This window comes from Ascidia mentula, chromosome 2 (assembly GCF_947561715.1).
Source record: "Ascidia mentula chromosome 2, kaAscMent1.1, whole genome shotgun sequence".
NCBI classification, from domain to species: Eukaryota; Metazoa; Chordata; class Ascidiacea; order Phlebobranchia; family Ascidiidae; genus Ascidia; species Ascidia mentula.
This window is the reverse complement of record NC_138567.1, coordinates 154780-168847: the sequence shown is the minus strand read 5'-3', so window position 1 is coordinate 168847 and position 14068 is coordinate 154780. Positions and strand designations below refer to the sequence as shown.

Sequence of the window (14068 nt, the reverse complement as noted above, 5' to 3'; positions counted from 1 at the left end):
CGAACAAATGGAAACAATTCAAGTCGTGAACTCGCGCGTTTCCTGGTGTAAACGTCACAATAACCGCAGCAACTAATTGTCATCACGGAATAAATATGTTTAGTTCATTTAAATTAACGAATTTAAGTTGAATATTCGAGTTTGGTTTTCTGTTTAGGATTAAGTGTATAGGGAACAATTTATATCACTGCGTTGAAATTGGCATCCCCGTGTACAAGGTTTACTGCCAGAAAGGTTTGGCCGTAAATGCCTTTAAACATTTACTTGCATGAACTTTAAATCAGGTGCGCGCGCTACTACTTTGCCTGTTGCATGCTCCGTTCGCTCAACGCTCGTTTCAACGAACCCGGGCCTTAACCTATGCTATTAAGCCGCCACGCTTAACTGCACATAGCCATGACGCACCGCTTTCAAAGTCGGGGATTCCCCTTCTAAATTTTGTTTTCAGGCGATGAAAGAAGGTGAGGGGGGAGGGGGGGTTGTAAACAGGTCGAGAGTTGAAGTGGGAATGTGTGGTTGGTGTGGTGGAACGTGTTGTATCTGCAAGGAAAACTAATGGAGTTGTAATTTCCAACTAAGTATTTGACACCAGGTTGTCATAGCGGGCAACACACTGCTGTAAAGCCAGATCTGCCATGTGACAAATCTGTTCATGTTGGTTTCGAAGTAAGTTTAATTTAGAACGACAATACGTTTTATTACGCAATAAGCTAGGCACAATTGACACTGTATTGTAGCAATGGTTTTAATTCTCAGTTACAAACAAACAAACAGTATTTCGTGACTGTAGCTTTACTGTGCAAATATATGTAAAATCATGAGATATCAAATTTATTGCTTTCTTAAAGTGCGAGAGATTCCAGGCAATATTGTACAGAATACGCCGCTTACAGCTGTGGCGCAGCAAAGCGAAAGACAGTTTGAATATCAACGCCATTCAGTGGGCGAAGGGCACTACACCTTGGGTGCACTCATACATATGTACGTGTGTATATATAGCGCACATGGCACTGGATTACAGTATTAACCGCCCAAGGTTTGTACCAGACAGAGATGCCAAACTAATCGGAAACTTTTTGATAAAAGCGAAGCTGAAAGCTGATTTTCACACGAACTTAACACAGGGAAATACGTCAGCTTCAACCGGAAGAACTTCATAGATTTTTTCTTGTAAAATCTTGGGTTTGAAGGAGATGCAGTTCTGCTTCATAACCTCGAGTATAACGTGTTGAGGTCAAGGGGTAGCGTCCGAGGTGTCAATATGGCACTACAGGGATTTGGACGGCAGCCTTCCAGTAATATGGATAACAGACAGTCAGGCTATTCATCATCGTATGTTACGTGACAAACCTTTCTGTGACGTTGTAATTACTCCTCCTTGAATTAGATTGCGTTTTGGGTGCATTGGATTTTTAATGCTGTTTTGATAGATTGTATTATAGGTTTTAGGCTGTGGGTTATTGCGCAGTTCAGTGTTTGTGTGTGTTGGGTTATTTGAAAGTAAGAAAGTACGCCAGCAACACTAACTACACGTTAGTATAAACTACGCCCTATTTGCTCAGTTGTAAAACGTATGTATCCAAATCATTATGTGCAGGGCTTGGTAGTTGCAGGTAGTGGTAGAGCTGTGTACGCCCTGAAGTTGAAGGTCAGCTGTTGTTGTGATTAACAAACGTCTGTTCTTGATGCAACCAGTCATGCTGGTAACACTGTACGGTACCAAGTGTTCTATCACTAAATGTGAGAAGAACTGAACAGTTTTTTTTCAAACTTCGCCATTGTTTGTCATAAGTTATTGTTTGTAAAGGAAAGCCAAAGCTGATATGCTACTCATGCCGAAGCAAACGTTTCAAACACTGCCGTGTTCAGGACCATGCTGGCACATAAGCTATTGTTTTGTTGTCATGTTTGTTAATAGATTCGTCCGCTCAACCCGTGGTAACAAACCTTATCCGAAATTTCATGCAGTTTATTAATAATGGAGGCATTTTAATACGTTTTTATCCAGTATATTTCGCTTTATATTCAAACATAAATAATGTATGTTGTATAAGCGCAAATATAGCATTGGATAAAGTTGCCCGCAATCATATCTCACAAACCTCTGCATAATTAATCGCGGTGTAAATGGAAGGTACGCATTGCCTCTTACCCATCGCATCATTTACATCTGTTTACGGAAGCCAGAAAAAGCCAGAAATTGAAGTAAGCTTTGGAATCTGTTTGTTGTGACCTACCTCAGAAAACTTGATATAGATGCAAAGGGAATATCATGGAGCTGGGGCTATTTCACCTGTCAATAGGTCCTTGTTTGACATTATTAGAAAACCATCCACGATTGACAATTGTAATGTAAATCTTGTCATACCATGTTTAATTAGACCTCTGTTATTTATTAAAAGCGATCATATCCTGTTAAATTTATAAAAATGCAAATAATCTTTAGGATTTTTAAATATTTGTTGAAGACTTTTGTTTGGGCAATCCATACCTTCTCGTAATTCCACTTAAATCAAATCAAATTACTTTTATTTTGAAGAAAGATTTCATGTTTGACATCTCGTCAAAACCCACCACCAATTGATGACATAGAAATCAAACACAGTTTACACCGCGTTTCCTTGTAGTTACTGAAAATTGTTTTAAGATTGCCACACACTTGTTGGCCATAATAGCGTTGGAAGCCAAAGCAAGTTACCAAAACACAGTTACCTGTCCCCCACCCCCACACATATATCCTGCATAGTTTCCCACAAGTCGCATATCATCACGTAGTGTTTGTATATCAGCTGGAAGCAGACTTCACCACTGTAGATTACCACGGGGTTGGGTCGTAGACGTCGCTTAGATTAGAGTAAGATGGAAGATATTCGTTCACGTGCAGTCCGTTTTAACCGATTTACATATTGTAGAGTTGTATAACAGTTTCACAATAGTTGTAGAATCTCATGACTTACGCGGCAGCACTGTGGGCTTCCCGACAAAACCCGAGCATTGTTGCGTCATTATATGCCCGATACAACGAGGCTTTGTTTCCAACCTTGACAAAAATAAACGCATCGAGTTTAGTGTGGTCGACGTCACCGACCACCTTGTGACGTCACACACCGTTGTATGACGTTACTATGGAGAGTTGTGCGAGAATACAGTCGAAGCAGACAGAGAGCAGAGTGTATGCGGTGTTGAGTGAGATAAAAGGCGCATGGTTTAAATCGACTTGTGACAGCTCTCTAAATCGAACTTGACCGCGAGACGACTTCGCGACGCTCACGCTATTCCACAACCACCACATTCTCATTCAAAGCAGATATTATGTTCTCGGTGTTTCCGGGTGCTGAGCTTAAAGTTGAGTTGTTCAACTCTGTTGTATATTACAACCAATAAAGCTGATACAAGGGAATGTGTTGGAATTTGGGTAAAAGCTTGTCCTAATCGTTGCGATGTGATGGAAGTTCCTTTGAATCTATAATTGTTGCCGCCATTTCGCCGTCATTGGTCGCGTTGTTTGATGAAAAGCGTTTATGACGTCATATAGGCTGTAGAATTCAAAAAAAAATTGGCCGAATCTGTGACATGGGCATTATGTTGATTATTGCGACATTAAGTTGTATTGTCGCGTCACAAAGTTTAATACAACAACTGCTCGAATGTTTCATTCATCTTCCGAAGTTTCGCGTTTCGAATTATGTCGTCACAGTCATAAGACAATGCACGCGTGGGCATATGTGTATTGTTGTTCAAAACCGTATATGGAGATAAATTGCACTCGTAAGCCTCGTAATCTTTTGACGATTTTAAACTCGAGATAATTTCTCTTCGCTCCTTTGTTATATAACCGCGAGATGTCGCTGTGGTCAATACAGTTTTGTAATGGAGAGGATCGCGTTACGTGAGGGTCGGTTAGTGCCAGGGGTTGAGGCTTATTGTGCGTCAACGTAACATTATATTAGATAAATACGACATCTTTGTACTACATAATAAAAGAGGGTTAACAAGAAGCCTTGTGTAAATAATAAACAGAACGCATTCTTTGTCCGACCTTTTATTGCGTAAACAATAAGATTGGAAGCATTTTTAATCAATGCAAACCCTTGTTGCCATCTTAACTTTTTTGAAGATTTTTATTGGAACAACTTATTTCGGATTAACACCGAACATTTTGAAACGAGAAACTCGCCTGATATTCTCCCAGTCTTCGCGTGTCGGGTTTCGGGGGAAAAAGGAATCTCAGCTTTTAAAAGTGAGCCCGAAACTTTCATTCAAGTCAGGAATAACAACTTGCCGAGCTGCTTCGGGAGAGGACGGACAAAAAGACTTGAATCGTTTATTTCAAATAAGTGAGGGAAATAGTTTTTAATTAATCAGTGAGGTCGTTGATTCTGTGTGGAAATGCTCGCGGTTAAACGACGTTAAAATATGGATAGATTAGAAAGTTCCTGCAGTTAATTCTTGTCCCTATGTCCCTAGCTTGTCTGACCATGCTGAGTTCCATGGAGGTTTTAAGCGAGGCAGAGATTTGAGCAAAACTTCTGAATTCTTGCAACATAAATTGTAAAATTGTCGGCGATCTGTTTTGTTTCAAAGAAAAACAATTGATTGTGTATTTTGTTTGTAACCTCCGTTTGTTCGTCACAAACATCTTTGTAGAATCCAAGCCAAGTTGTTACGTCACAATCATATCGTGCCAAGAGCGCGCTAAGTAGAATGCCCTAACCACGTGGGAGTTGGTTGGAAGTTGAAGATGAAACTTTCCCACAGTTTAAAGTCCCACGAGGGTTAATATCTTCATATTTGCAACAGGGTTAGGTTTATGCCCAGTTATTGTCAAGTTGGGTGTAATGACGTCACCATAAGAAACCCGACAGTTTTTCAGCGTTGGTTTTGTCGCAAGCTGTTTGTATTCCATTCAGTCGCAGTAAGGCCGGGTTTAGGACAATTTATTTTCGCTGGAAGTCTGCAAAATTTTAACAAAATAAACGCCGTTAGTGAACCGTGTCGCTGATGTCCCAACATCCGCCAATTCGTGCACTGGGAGATTTGAACATAGTCCACAGCTTCTGTGTACGAAGAAATAAATGGAGAAAAAACATTAGCATCGGCATTTCAAGCATCATTTGTCTAGAAATTCTTGTCATATAACGACACATAGATGATACAAAATGTATTAAAACCAAAAGTTAGAATCGTGGCTCTTTTGAAACAATTGCTTCTTTGTCTCTTGTCTCATTGTTACAATTACCGCGATCAATTGACCGCGAAGCGCTGCTCTAAAAAATTGCTGCCTTAATTTAAAGTAATTTGCACAGCCTAAGTTGTCAGTAGGAAATGTTTGAATAGTTTTCAAGGTTTAGATTCAAAGTTATTATTTTTTTGTTGAAAATGTGTGGGCGTTTTTTACTTCCAATGTCAGCTAACCTTTGCTTTCAATAAGATCTTGACAAATTGCATCAAACTTGGACCTGACGTATCCATAACAACCGCTTGTCCAATCAGATTCGACGGCTATGGTTTGAAAGTGACGTAAAACAAGTGGGACTCCCTCCCTGTTAATAAGATCTTCCCGCTTGAACTGAGCGACTTAATTAAGAGCTTGATTAAATTCACATATACAGTGGAGGATTGCAACGTAATTTGTCCGGACTAATGGAAAGCGCGTCGAAGCTATATTTACGTAAACGTTTAGAGATGGCTGTCATTCGATTGCGATGTAACACACTTATGAGGTTAACATATTTAATATAGAGAGCGGAAAATTTAATTTGAATGCCCGGGGCCTCTCCGCGATACGTCTGCTGTTGTCTGTTGGACGCCAGGGTCGGAAGCCACCTTTTCTCAACGAGTCACGAAGTTCCAGATTTTTCCCCACCTGTCCCGGTGTTTACATTTCCACAGCTGACCGGAGACAAGCGACGCGAGACCGGCACAAACCTCCCTGTGTTCACCGAGGTTGCGAGGTTTTGTGTCGAGACGCGAGGTGCGGGTTTTAAATGTTTATTATCTTTCAGCCAAATTGTTCGAATTCTAAATGTTGTATTACGTCATAGACTCCGTTTGAAATGACTGAAAATTATAACAATCTTATGTATTGAGACTTTCTGTCGCTCAAAGGCTCCGCAAACTTCATAGCGCCTTAGATTCCGTGTGTTTGTGACGTAACAGTTAAAATAAGAAGATAATTCGAAAACCGATGCGCACGTGCTAAAAATATGTCGAGCGTTTGCGAGACGGTTTATTGTCAAAACAAAGAATCTCGATTCTGGATCGATGTCGATTCTCTGATATTAAACGGAGATTTTCACTTTGATTGATGGCGGAAGTGAAAAATAACCGTGGGAAAGTTGAATCTGAGATGCTGCGTGAAATTGTGACGTCACAGTATAAGGTTGTCAGCGGGCGTTAAACTGGAATGCAAACATGAAGTGATTTAGTGACGGGGAGTTGAAGTTGAAGTTGTTTCACTGGAACTTCGTCAAACGTTCGAAATATACCACGAGGTCATGGTTACTTATCTGGTCCGGTTATAGCAACACAACTTTTCAACGTTGTGCGTTGGATTTTTATGTGTTCAGTGTGAGTGTGTTCAGTGTGAATGCACCCGTCCAATAATCGTAACTTGATGACGATTTGTGTTTAAATATCTCCGTTACAACCAACAAGGCGCAAGGGACCTCTTTCTCGAAATGCGTTTGATTGGTAATTTGGCTTTAAATGGGAAAACTGTGTTCAAAATCTGACTTGAACGCATAAATAATTTGAACCGAATTGAAAACGAAAGGAGGAGTTATTTCTGAAAGGTTTTCTTAGATTAAAAGTTGAGGCAGTTTAGGAAATCCAACATTAACACTTAGAAAGGAAAAGCATTTCAACACCGGGAGGTTAACCTTAAGATAATGATTGGACGTAAATGATGACCCATTTACATGAACTCCATCTGAACTTTCGAGCGCCTGCATCAACTACTGTTTATTTACCACAACATTACTTCAGAGCAGTAGTTTCTTGTGCTTAGTCTGAGGCGCGTTGGTCAGTGCAAAACAACAGGCAGTGTTCCAAGTCGGGTTTGTCAGATAACGCGTCTCACATTGCTGATATCTGTTCATGGCGGTTATATATTGACTATTGTTGCACTTGAGGCTGCTTGTAGTTTTCTGCTTTCTACTTTGAGAAAAAATTGCCAGCAATCACATTTTTTGTATCACAGCAACCTTTAGCAAAGGAGGGGCAGAGGTACTTTGTCGCGAATTTCTATTGGAAACTAATTAAAAAAACACCCAATTATTTGTGACACAAGCGGATCCTTATACACACCTCAATATCGTTGTGTTTGAACTCCGCAGAACTTCTCGTAGGCAAGTTGATGTAATAACTCGGTAAAAGTTTACACAAGCGATCATGGCGTGGCATATTCTACACGGGTTGTTGGAGCAAGTCAGAGTTCATTCAACCTTCCCTGGCAAATTGTGGATTATAATGATGTTCATATTCCGCATCGTTATCGTTGCCAGGATAGGTGACATGGTTTACCACGATGAGCAGGTAAGTTAGTGGAAAGTCGGAACCTACAGGGAGATATGGGAAGATTAACTTAAAACTTTTCCAGGAAAACTTTATTTGTAACACCAACACACCGGGTTGCTCGAATGTTTGCTTCAATGGATTCAGTCCAATTTCACAGCTCAGGTACAATTTTGCGTCAATGTATTTGCGTCGTTTACACGCAGTTATTTAAAAGGATTAGAATGAAAATAAAATAGTGCAATTTTGTGATTCGCCGGTGTAATTTCAACGAGTAGTTGATGAAATCCACGCCTGTGCAGTAGCCACGAAAGCGATTTAATGAATGCAAAACATTAGGCCTTGAGTTTATGTGGAACTTTTGAAATATTTTAAACTGGGAATTTCCCCCCTGCAGGTTTTGGTCCCTCATGGTCCTGGTGGTCGCGGTTCCGGGGATTTTTTTCTTCGTCTACGCGACTCACAAAATCTACCACGCCCACATCAAGTTTCCGGATGAGGATCAGGATGAAGGAGATCGGAGGAGAGGGAAGTGGGATGCGGGATCGGATGTGGACACTTACATCCACCCTCCAAGTGTGAAGAGGAAGAGAGATCCAAATAATCCTCCTCCATCTTTCGCGAATGCAACTGCTCCTCCTCTGTACGAAGTGAAGAAGTTGAACGGGAAGGGAATGGACATCCGGATGCGAGAGATCGAAGGTGTGAGGAAGAGGAAGTACAAATCCAACAGGGATGAGGATAAGGATCTGTTGGAGAAGAGGAAGGGATCAACAACTGATAACAACTACACACCCACGGATGACATCGGTCCAAGGAAGTGGATTTACGCGGACGGGAGGTGGGATTTTGTGGAAAGTTTTTGTTCGAATAAATTTGCGCAAAAAGTTTTTCGTCGAAAGCGAAATTTCGATCCAGACGTATTTTCACGGCAGGAATTCACGATCAACATTTTGAACTATTTTCTCTTGCGCAGGATGGAATACCCAATCTACACAGACGCGCGAGGCACAAAAGTCGAATACATCAAGAAACCGAAACAATACTCAGCAGAAATCAAAGAAAACAAGGAGAGACAACTTCTCCTGGAAAACCCGTCATTGTACAGAGCTTACTGGTGGCACGTGGCCGTCAGAACCATACTTGAGGTACATAGAAATCGTATGATCCTCGGTCGGTGATATTTCTATAAAGTTTTGTGTTGTTCAGGTTGGGTTCCTGATGGGTCAGTACTATCTGTACGGCTGGATTATCCCTGAACTGTACATGTGCGAAAGAGAACCTTGTCTGGGTGCCGTGTATTGCTACGTGTCCCGACCCATGGAGAAGAGTTGTTTAATGTGGATCATGTACGCACTCGGTAAGTACAATGTTGTCGGGATGTCCCAGGAATGACGTCACGAGGGTTTTTACATTCAGGAGCTTTCGCTTGCATTCTGAGCATCGCCGAATTCTGGACCCTCGGTCTCAAGAAGTTCCGAATCGCGGTTTGCTGCGCCGGGGAAACCCCCACCTTTGAGGAGAAACGACGCCAACTCGCCAAATATCACCCAAAATTCGGGGAGGGCAATAAACCCCCCGCTGTGCTTGCTGCCGGAGTGGGGGAACCACCGGTGTTGCAACGGAACGGTTTCACAGTGAGTCTGGACAGTCTCAGCAGCGCCACCACCGTCGAAAGTGTGTGATGACGTATGTGACGTCACGTGCTTCAACCACTGCTTCGCGCGGCAAGTAATTTTCACTGCAGCGTGGTCGATTAAATCGCGATCGCTGTTACAAGCGTAGAGCCCGGCTGGAGACGATCGCGCGAGACTAAAACGCTTTTTATTTCGGTTTCTTTGATATTTAAGAAGTCGCCTGAACTGACAATGTATTTATTGTATTCTTGAAGCCATTTCATAAAAAAAATTTTTCAAACAAAATAATGAAATTTTAAGACTTAGTGAAAATAATGAAATTTCACCATCTTGGTAAATTTTACCATATTTGTTATAAATTTGTGGCCAGAACAATTGTTTCATTATTGCGTCACAGTGTTGTTTGACCGTTATGCATATTTTTCACGGTTGATTGCTTTCGTAGCACACGCTTTTGTGTAGAAACAGTTTTTGTGGTTTATTTAGCTAAGAAAGGTCCCTGGGTGGTTGTTAAATAACCTCCCCACTAACTTTAATCAGTTCTCTGCTGTCCTCTTGCGGACGAATTGTTTCCAATTGATGTCCAGTAGGTGTCGCTAGACACATATTTCACTGGGATATATAAGTCTGGGCATAAATGGCAAAGCTCGACTCACCAGAAGATTAACTTCATAACGTGGGTTCGAATCCCGGTGCAGTAATCTTAATAACATCGCAAACAAAACATATAGAACTCAACTTCTATTCAAACAATCGCGCGCCGTTTGTTTATTTTTTCAATTTAAATCGGAACTTTTTACACCAGTGTGACGTCACACAAAGTTTTCTTCTTCTTCCGGTATGACGTCAACATGTTTTTTAAGGGTCGCCTCTCCTCTTTTAAAAGGGGTCATCGTGAGGCTAATGTTTGACCTTGACCTCTTTAAACTGTATCGCGCGTTCGTCTGTGACGTTGTGTTCTGGAGTAACAAAACAATTGTTACTTCGTCACAAAAAATATTATAAGTAAAAGAAACCTTTAGTGACGTGACATCCTGACTGGAAAGAAGTGGTGATGGTGTTGACGTCACAGGGCCGTTATTGTGACGTTTTTGTTGAAGAACGAACATTCGTTTACCGACCGCCAACCCGTCCTCCAGGTCTTGGAACAGAATCATGCTTTTCACCCTCAGCACAGCTTGGGGTCTGTCACGTGTCAACAATTTATTGAGGTTTCATATGTGGGGAAATTACCAAAGTTGTTCACACTACAGGCTTGGTGACAATTAAATGTAAAATCGCTCAAGCGCAAAAAGTGATGTTATGTATCACTGACGTCATGCGTTCGTCATTGGTGGTCGCTGATTTTTCTTCGCCGCCGCCATCTTTAATTTCAACTCCACTTGTTCCCGGTTCGTCATTTCCGGCTGCTGGCATGATCACGTGACTACGGTGCTCCGGATTGAACGGTTTCTCCACAAGGTCGTGACCTTCACAATATATTACGAGTAGTCAGATCACTTTGCTGTAGGCGATGAGAAGAAAAGTTGTAAATTACCCACAACGGTCAACAGAAGGCTGTAATTTAATTGACAGAAAACAGCTTGAATGCGCAGCGAATAATTGGGCATTTAAACTAGAAGTTATACCGTTTGCTTCAATAACATTATACTGGATACACTATTGAAGTTTTATCTGTTTTGTGTGATATTAAATCTGCCAGAAGTCCGTCATCTTAATTCAAATTGCGCTTGTTGAAAACTGGAGTTTTGACGTAAAACAAACCTCCTGATAATCTTCGTCTGTTTTGGAGATTGCACAATTCCAACTCGTCATCATCGAATAAATCATCGAAATCTTCATCAGACAAACGGAGCACTTCTTCCTCGCCGTAAAATGTATCCTGCCAATTACAATCAACAAATCCTGCCAATTACAACCAAATAATATTTTCCACATTTTTAGAACACACAAATATTCACAAAATGTCAATTGCTAAGAAAACACCAGAGATTTTGAGATTTTACGTATTATAAAATTCTGTTAAAAAAAATATTTAATTGTGAAAACAGTCCTATTTTTTTGTCGTGATCATCAATTGAGGTCAAAATTTCCTGGGAAATTTAATGCATTGCAGGAGGCCAGGCCCATTAGACTTGGTTGCACACACACACCACTCAAGTTGGAATATTCCCTACCTCAAAGTGTTCTGACCACAGTGGTCTGTAGTTGCAACTTTCACCCAGCCTTAAACTGTCGGTTGAACGATCGCTTGTGAAGGAATCGGCGCTCGACCAATCAGGGAAGTATTCGGATTCTGTGTCGCTGCCGTCCTCGCTAGTGTTGTATTCGTTGGAGAGGGAAACCGGCAATGCTGGCAGCTTCGGGTCAGACTTTCCAGGTTGTAGTTTTGTAGATAATCCTGGGGACGAGTCTTTCTGCGCAAACTCATTGGAATGGATTAAATTGTTTGGGGAATGGTTTCCTCTGTTAATTTTAACAAATCAAAATAGTGCGTTGACAAAATAGTTTGAAATTTTGTGCAGCAAATCTTTTGTTTATCGTTGTAGACCTGCACGCCCAAACGACAAAGTTAAACATATACTTATAGCTGTGCCGGACTGGAATCCACGTATAATCCAAGTGTTTCGGTTCCTGGCATATGTTTTTGATGTTTATTTGTACCAAACTCACCTGCCATGGTGAAGCGGTCTTATCAGCTGCCAGGGCAAGAATTTTCTTCAATTTTGACTGAATTTCAGATGCTTTGGTGTTGGTTGTTCTGTCTTCATCGTCTTGACTTAAAATCTCGCCTAAATGTGAAGACAAATGCAAAGCAGACTGCCCAGAAATCTGTTCCACTTTTTCAGCCTGTTGTTTTGCTTGTTGAGCAAAGGCATTTACACTTTTAACCAAATGTTGAATTTTCTTGCTCTGCTTTGTGCTCTGTTCCAAAGCATCTTGCAAATCTATGCGCTGGTTAAACGGCTCCATTAACCCTCATTCAGACGAATAAATAAACTATACATATCTATTATTTTTGTTTGTTTTTACACTGAAAATAATTAGGTTGTTACAAACTTACCCTTCTAACATTATTGCAATTGATTTTTATTTGTGACGGCACATTTTTATGTCGTAACAAGGGAAGTTAGTCATGCGTATCGAGTTGTTTGTTTTGATGCAAGTTTTCTGAAATAGTGAAAATAAAATGTATTTCTCGCACAAAATGAAATTTACGGAGCATTTTGGCTCTGCGTAAGTGCCACAACTTAAAGGCATTTATGTGCTTTAGTATTTTCTTCTATGATGACAACGGGTTCTTGTACTGTGGTTGTTGAACAAGGTTGGAATTTCTCGAAAGAAACTTTAGTTTAAAAAATATGTAGGCCTATTTATATAGTTGTGCAAAAATACTAAACTATTTGAGTAAAACCTTTGTTTTTTTTGCCTTTTCCATGCTGATATTGTCAAATAAGTTTGTTGGATAATTTCTGTGTTACTGCTAACTTTGTTACTGCTGCATCGGGTGTTAAATATTAACCCTAATGTTGGTTGATTTTGTTGTTTCAGGCAAGCAGACAATTTCACAACCAACATCAGAGGTTTGTTCCTTGTTTGTTTTCCACATTTCCGTATTTCACATAATGCTAAATGAAAAACTACCTTTATCAGACCGACTCTGTACCAAGTCCATCAGACACTGCAGAAGCTAACAGTGTGGAAATCAGAAATGGAATAATTTGCAAAATATGTGGAGTCCATCTTCAACGTAAATCATCCCTAAAAAGACACATGTTGACACACAACGATGTACGGAACTTCCAATGTAGCGTTTGCAAAAAAACTTTCAAATTATTGAATCATCTCAATTTACACATACGGACTCACACTGGAGAGAAACCGTTTTGCTGCAAACTTTGCAATGCAAGATTTACCCAACAATCAATTCTTACGAAGCACATTAGATCACACACAGGTATTAAATGTAAATTTAGCCTCATAGTGGGCAAATTATCCAATATATTATTTACACTCAGTTAAGATACACGTATAATCCAAGTATTTAACCAATCTTTTTATGCCTGGGGCAATTTTTAATAACTGAGTTATGGAGGTGTATGTTTGTGAAGGAAGTCAATTTTGTGCAATAAAGAATATTTATGAATTTTCCAACAAAATAAATTCATTTTTGTTTTTACTTTTACTGTTTTTTTGGTAAAAGGTGAATCTTCGTACCAATGTGAGTTGTGTGGAATGCCTTTTACACGGAATGACGCCCTCCAAAAACATCGACGCACACATTTGAGACAAAGACCATATTCTTGTCAAGTTTGTAAAAAAAAATTCAGTAGAGCTGACAACCTTGCTGTTCATTCCAAGAAGCATTTAAAACAAAATTTAACAAGATAACCCTGAATTACTGTAGTAGTTTGAAATCTGTTTAAGGCAAGGGAATTTTGCTGTGACAAGAAGTTTTTGTGTAATAAACTTTTATATATAAAGACATTTATCTAATTGTTGTGCTTTGTGCAAGTGTGAAATTGATTTTGTCGTGAAAACTAAACTTTTTATAACACTTTGACACCAACATGATTCTGTATAAAATGACGTTAGTCGGCAGTAATTGTTGATTGCGTCACTGATGATCATGCGATAGTGACGTAATGAGGGATATAGTTCGTACACTCCGCGCACCAGATTCTGCAAAGAACAAAAAAGATTTAATAAATCTTGAAACATTTGCCATCTGAATGCATGCAAAGTCGGGTTTACACCTTTCAAATTGTTTTCGAATACACAGCACAGACTGTCGGGTGTTTGATTGACTTCTCACTAGAAAGGTCACCTCAGTGACTAAGTCCGTTTTGCGTGTTTGCATCGCGCCAATTTAGACAACCTTTTAACAGTATTACGTCACAGTTGCGGTGGAGAGG

The 14068-nt window shown here is 40.2% G+C and overlaps 3 protein-coding genes across 4 annotated transcripts; 2 read left to right on the top strand and 1 right to left on the bottom strand.

The window, feature by feature from the left end:
* Positions 1-601: 601 nt before the first annotated feature.
* On the top strand, positions 602-9612 carry LOC145888937 (gap junction delta-2 protein-like). 2 transcript variants are annotated; one of them, XM_082979806.1, is made up of 7 exons: positions 602-666; positions 7338-7536; positions 7601-7680; positions 7913-8356; positions 8492-8663; positions 8725-8875; positions 8935-9612. In XM_082979806.1, the coding sequence occupies exons 2-7, from the start codon at positions 7393-7395 to the stop codon at positions 9198-9200; spliced, it is 1257 nt and encodes a 418-aa protein (XP_082835932.1). In that variant the 5' UTR covers positions 602-666; positions 7338-7392; the 3' UTR covers positions 9201-9612. The 2 variants fall into 2 exon arrangements, with proteins under 2 accessions (XP_082835932.1, XP_082835933.1); XM_082979807.1 differs by lacking the exon at positions 602-666 and adding an exon at positions 5954-5974.
* A 193-nt stretch (positions 9613-9805) lies between these two features.
* LOC145888990 (uncharacterized) lies at positions 9806-12125 on the bottom strand. The gene is made up of 6 exons (XM_082979859.1): positions 11826-12125; positions 11330-11569; positions 10917-11034; positions 10468-10621; positions 10169-10337; positions 9806-10111 (listed from the first exon to the last, which is right to left on the bottom strand). Exons 1-6 carry the CDS (start codon positions 12123-12125, stop codon positions 9965-9967), a joined length of 1128 nt encoding a protein of 375 aa, XP_082835985.1. The 3' UTR covers positions 9806-9964.
* A 178-nt stretch (positions 12126-12303) lies between these two features.
* LOC145889662 (uncharacterized) lies at positions 12304-13916 on the top strand. The gene is made up of 4 exons (XM_082980656.1): positions 12304-12477; positions 12705-12736; positions 12807-13110; positions 13357-13916. Exons 1-4 carry the CDS (start codon positions 12438-12440, stop codon positions 13542-13544), a joined length of 564 nt encoding a protein of 187 aa, XP_082836782.1. The 5' UTR covers positions 12304-12437; the 3' UTR covers positions 13545-13916.
* The last annotated feature ends 152 nt before the right edge of the window (positions 13917-14068 follow it).

Coding starts and splice junctions, on each gene's coding strand:
- LOC145888937 (XM_082979806.1), top strand. CDS start 7,393: ATGGCGTGGCATATTCTACACGGGTTGTTGGAGCAAGTCAGAGTTCAT. Junction 8,664..8,724: donor CCGTCAGAACCATACTTGAG/GTACATAGAAAT, acceptor TGTGTTGTTCAG/GTTGGGTTCCTGATGGGTCA. Junction 8,876..8,934: donor GTGGATCATGTACGCACTCG/GTAAGTACAATG, acceptor TTTTACATTCAG/GAGCTTTCGCTTGCATTCTG.
- LOC145889662 (XM_082980656.1), top strand. CDS start 12,438: ATGATGACAACGGGTTCTTGTACTGTGGTTGTTGAACAAG. Junction 12,478..12,704: donor TACTGTGGTTGTTGAACAAG/GTTGGAATTTCT, acceptor TTGTTGTTTCAG/GCAAGCAGACAATTTCACAA. Junction 12,737..12,806: donor TTTCACAACCAACATCAGAG/GTTTGTTCCTTG, acceptor TACCTTTATCAG/ACCGACTCTGTACCAAGTCC.
- LOC145888990 (XM_082979859.1), bottom strand. CDS start 12,125: ATGGAGCCGTTTAACCAGCGCATAGATTTGCAAGATGCTTTGGAACAG. Junction 11,035..11,329: donor TGTGGTCAGAACACTTTGAG/GTAGGGAATATT, acceptor TGTAATTGGCAG/GATACATTTTACGGCGAGGA. Junction 10,622..10,916: donor CAGACGAAGATTATCAGGAG/GTTTGTTTTACG, acceptor TATATTGTGAAG/GTCACGACCTTGTGGAGAAA.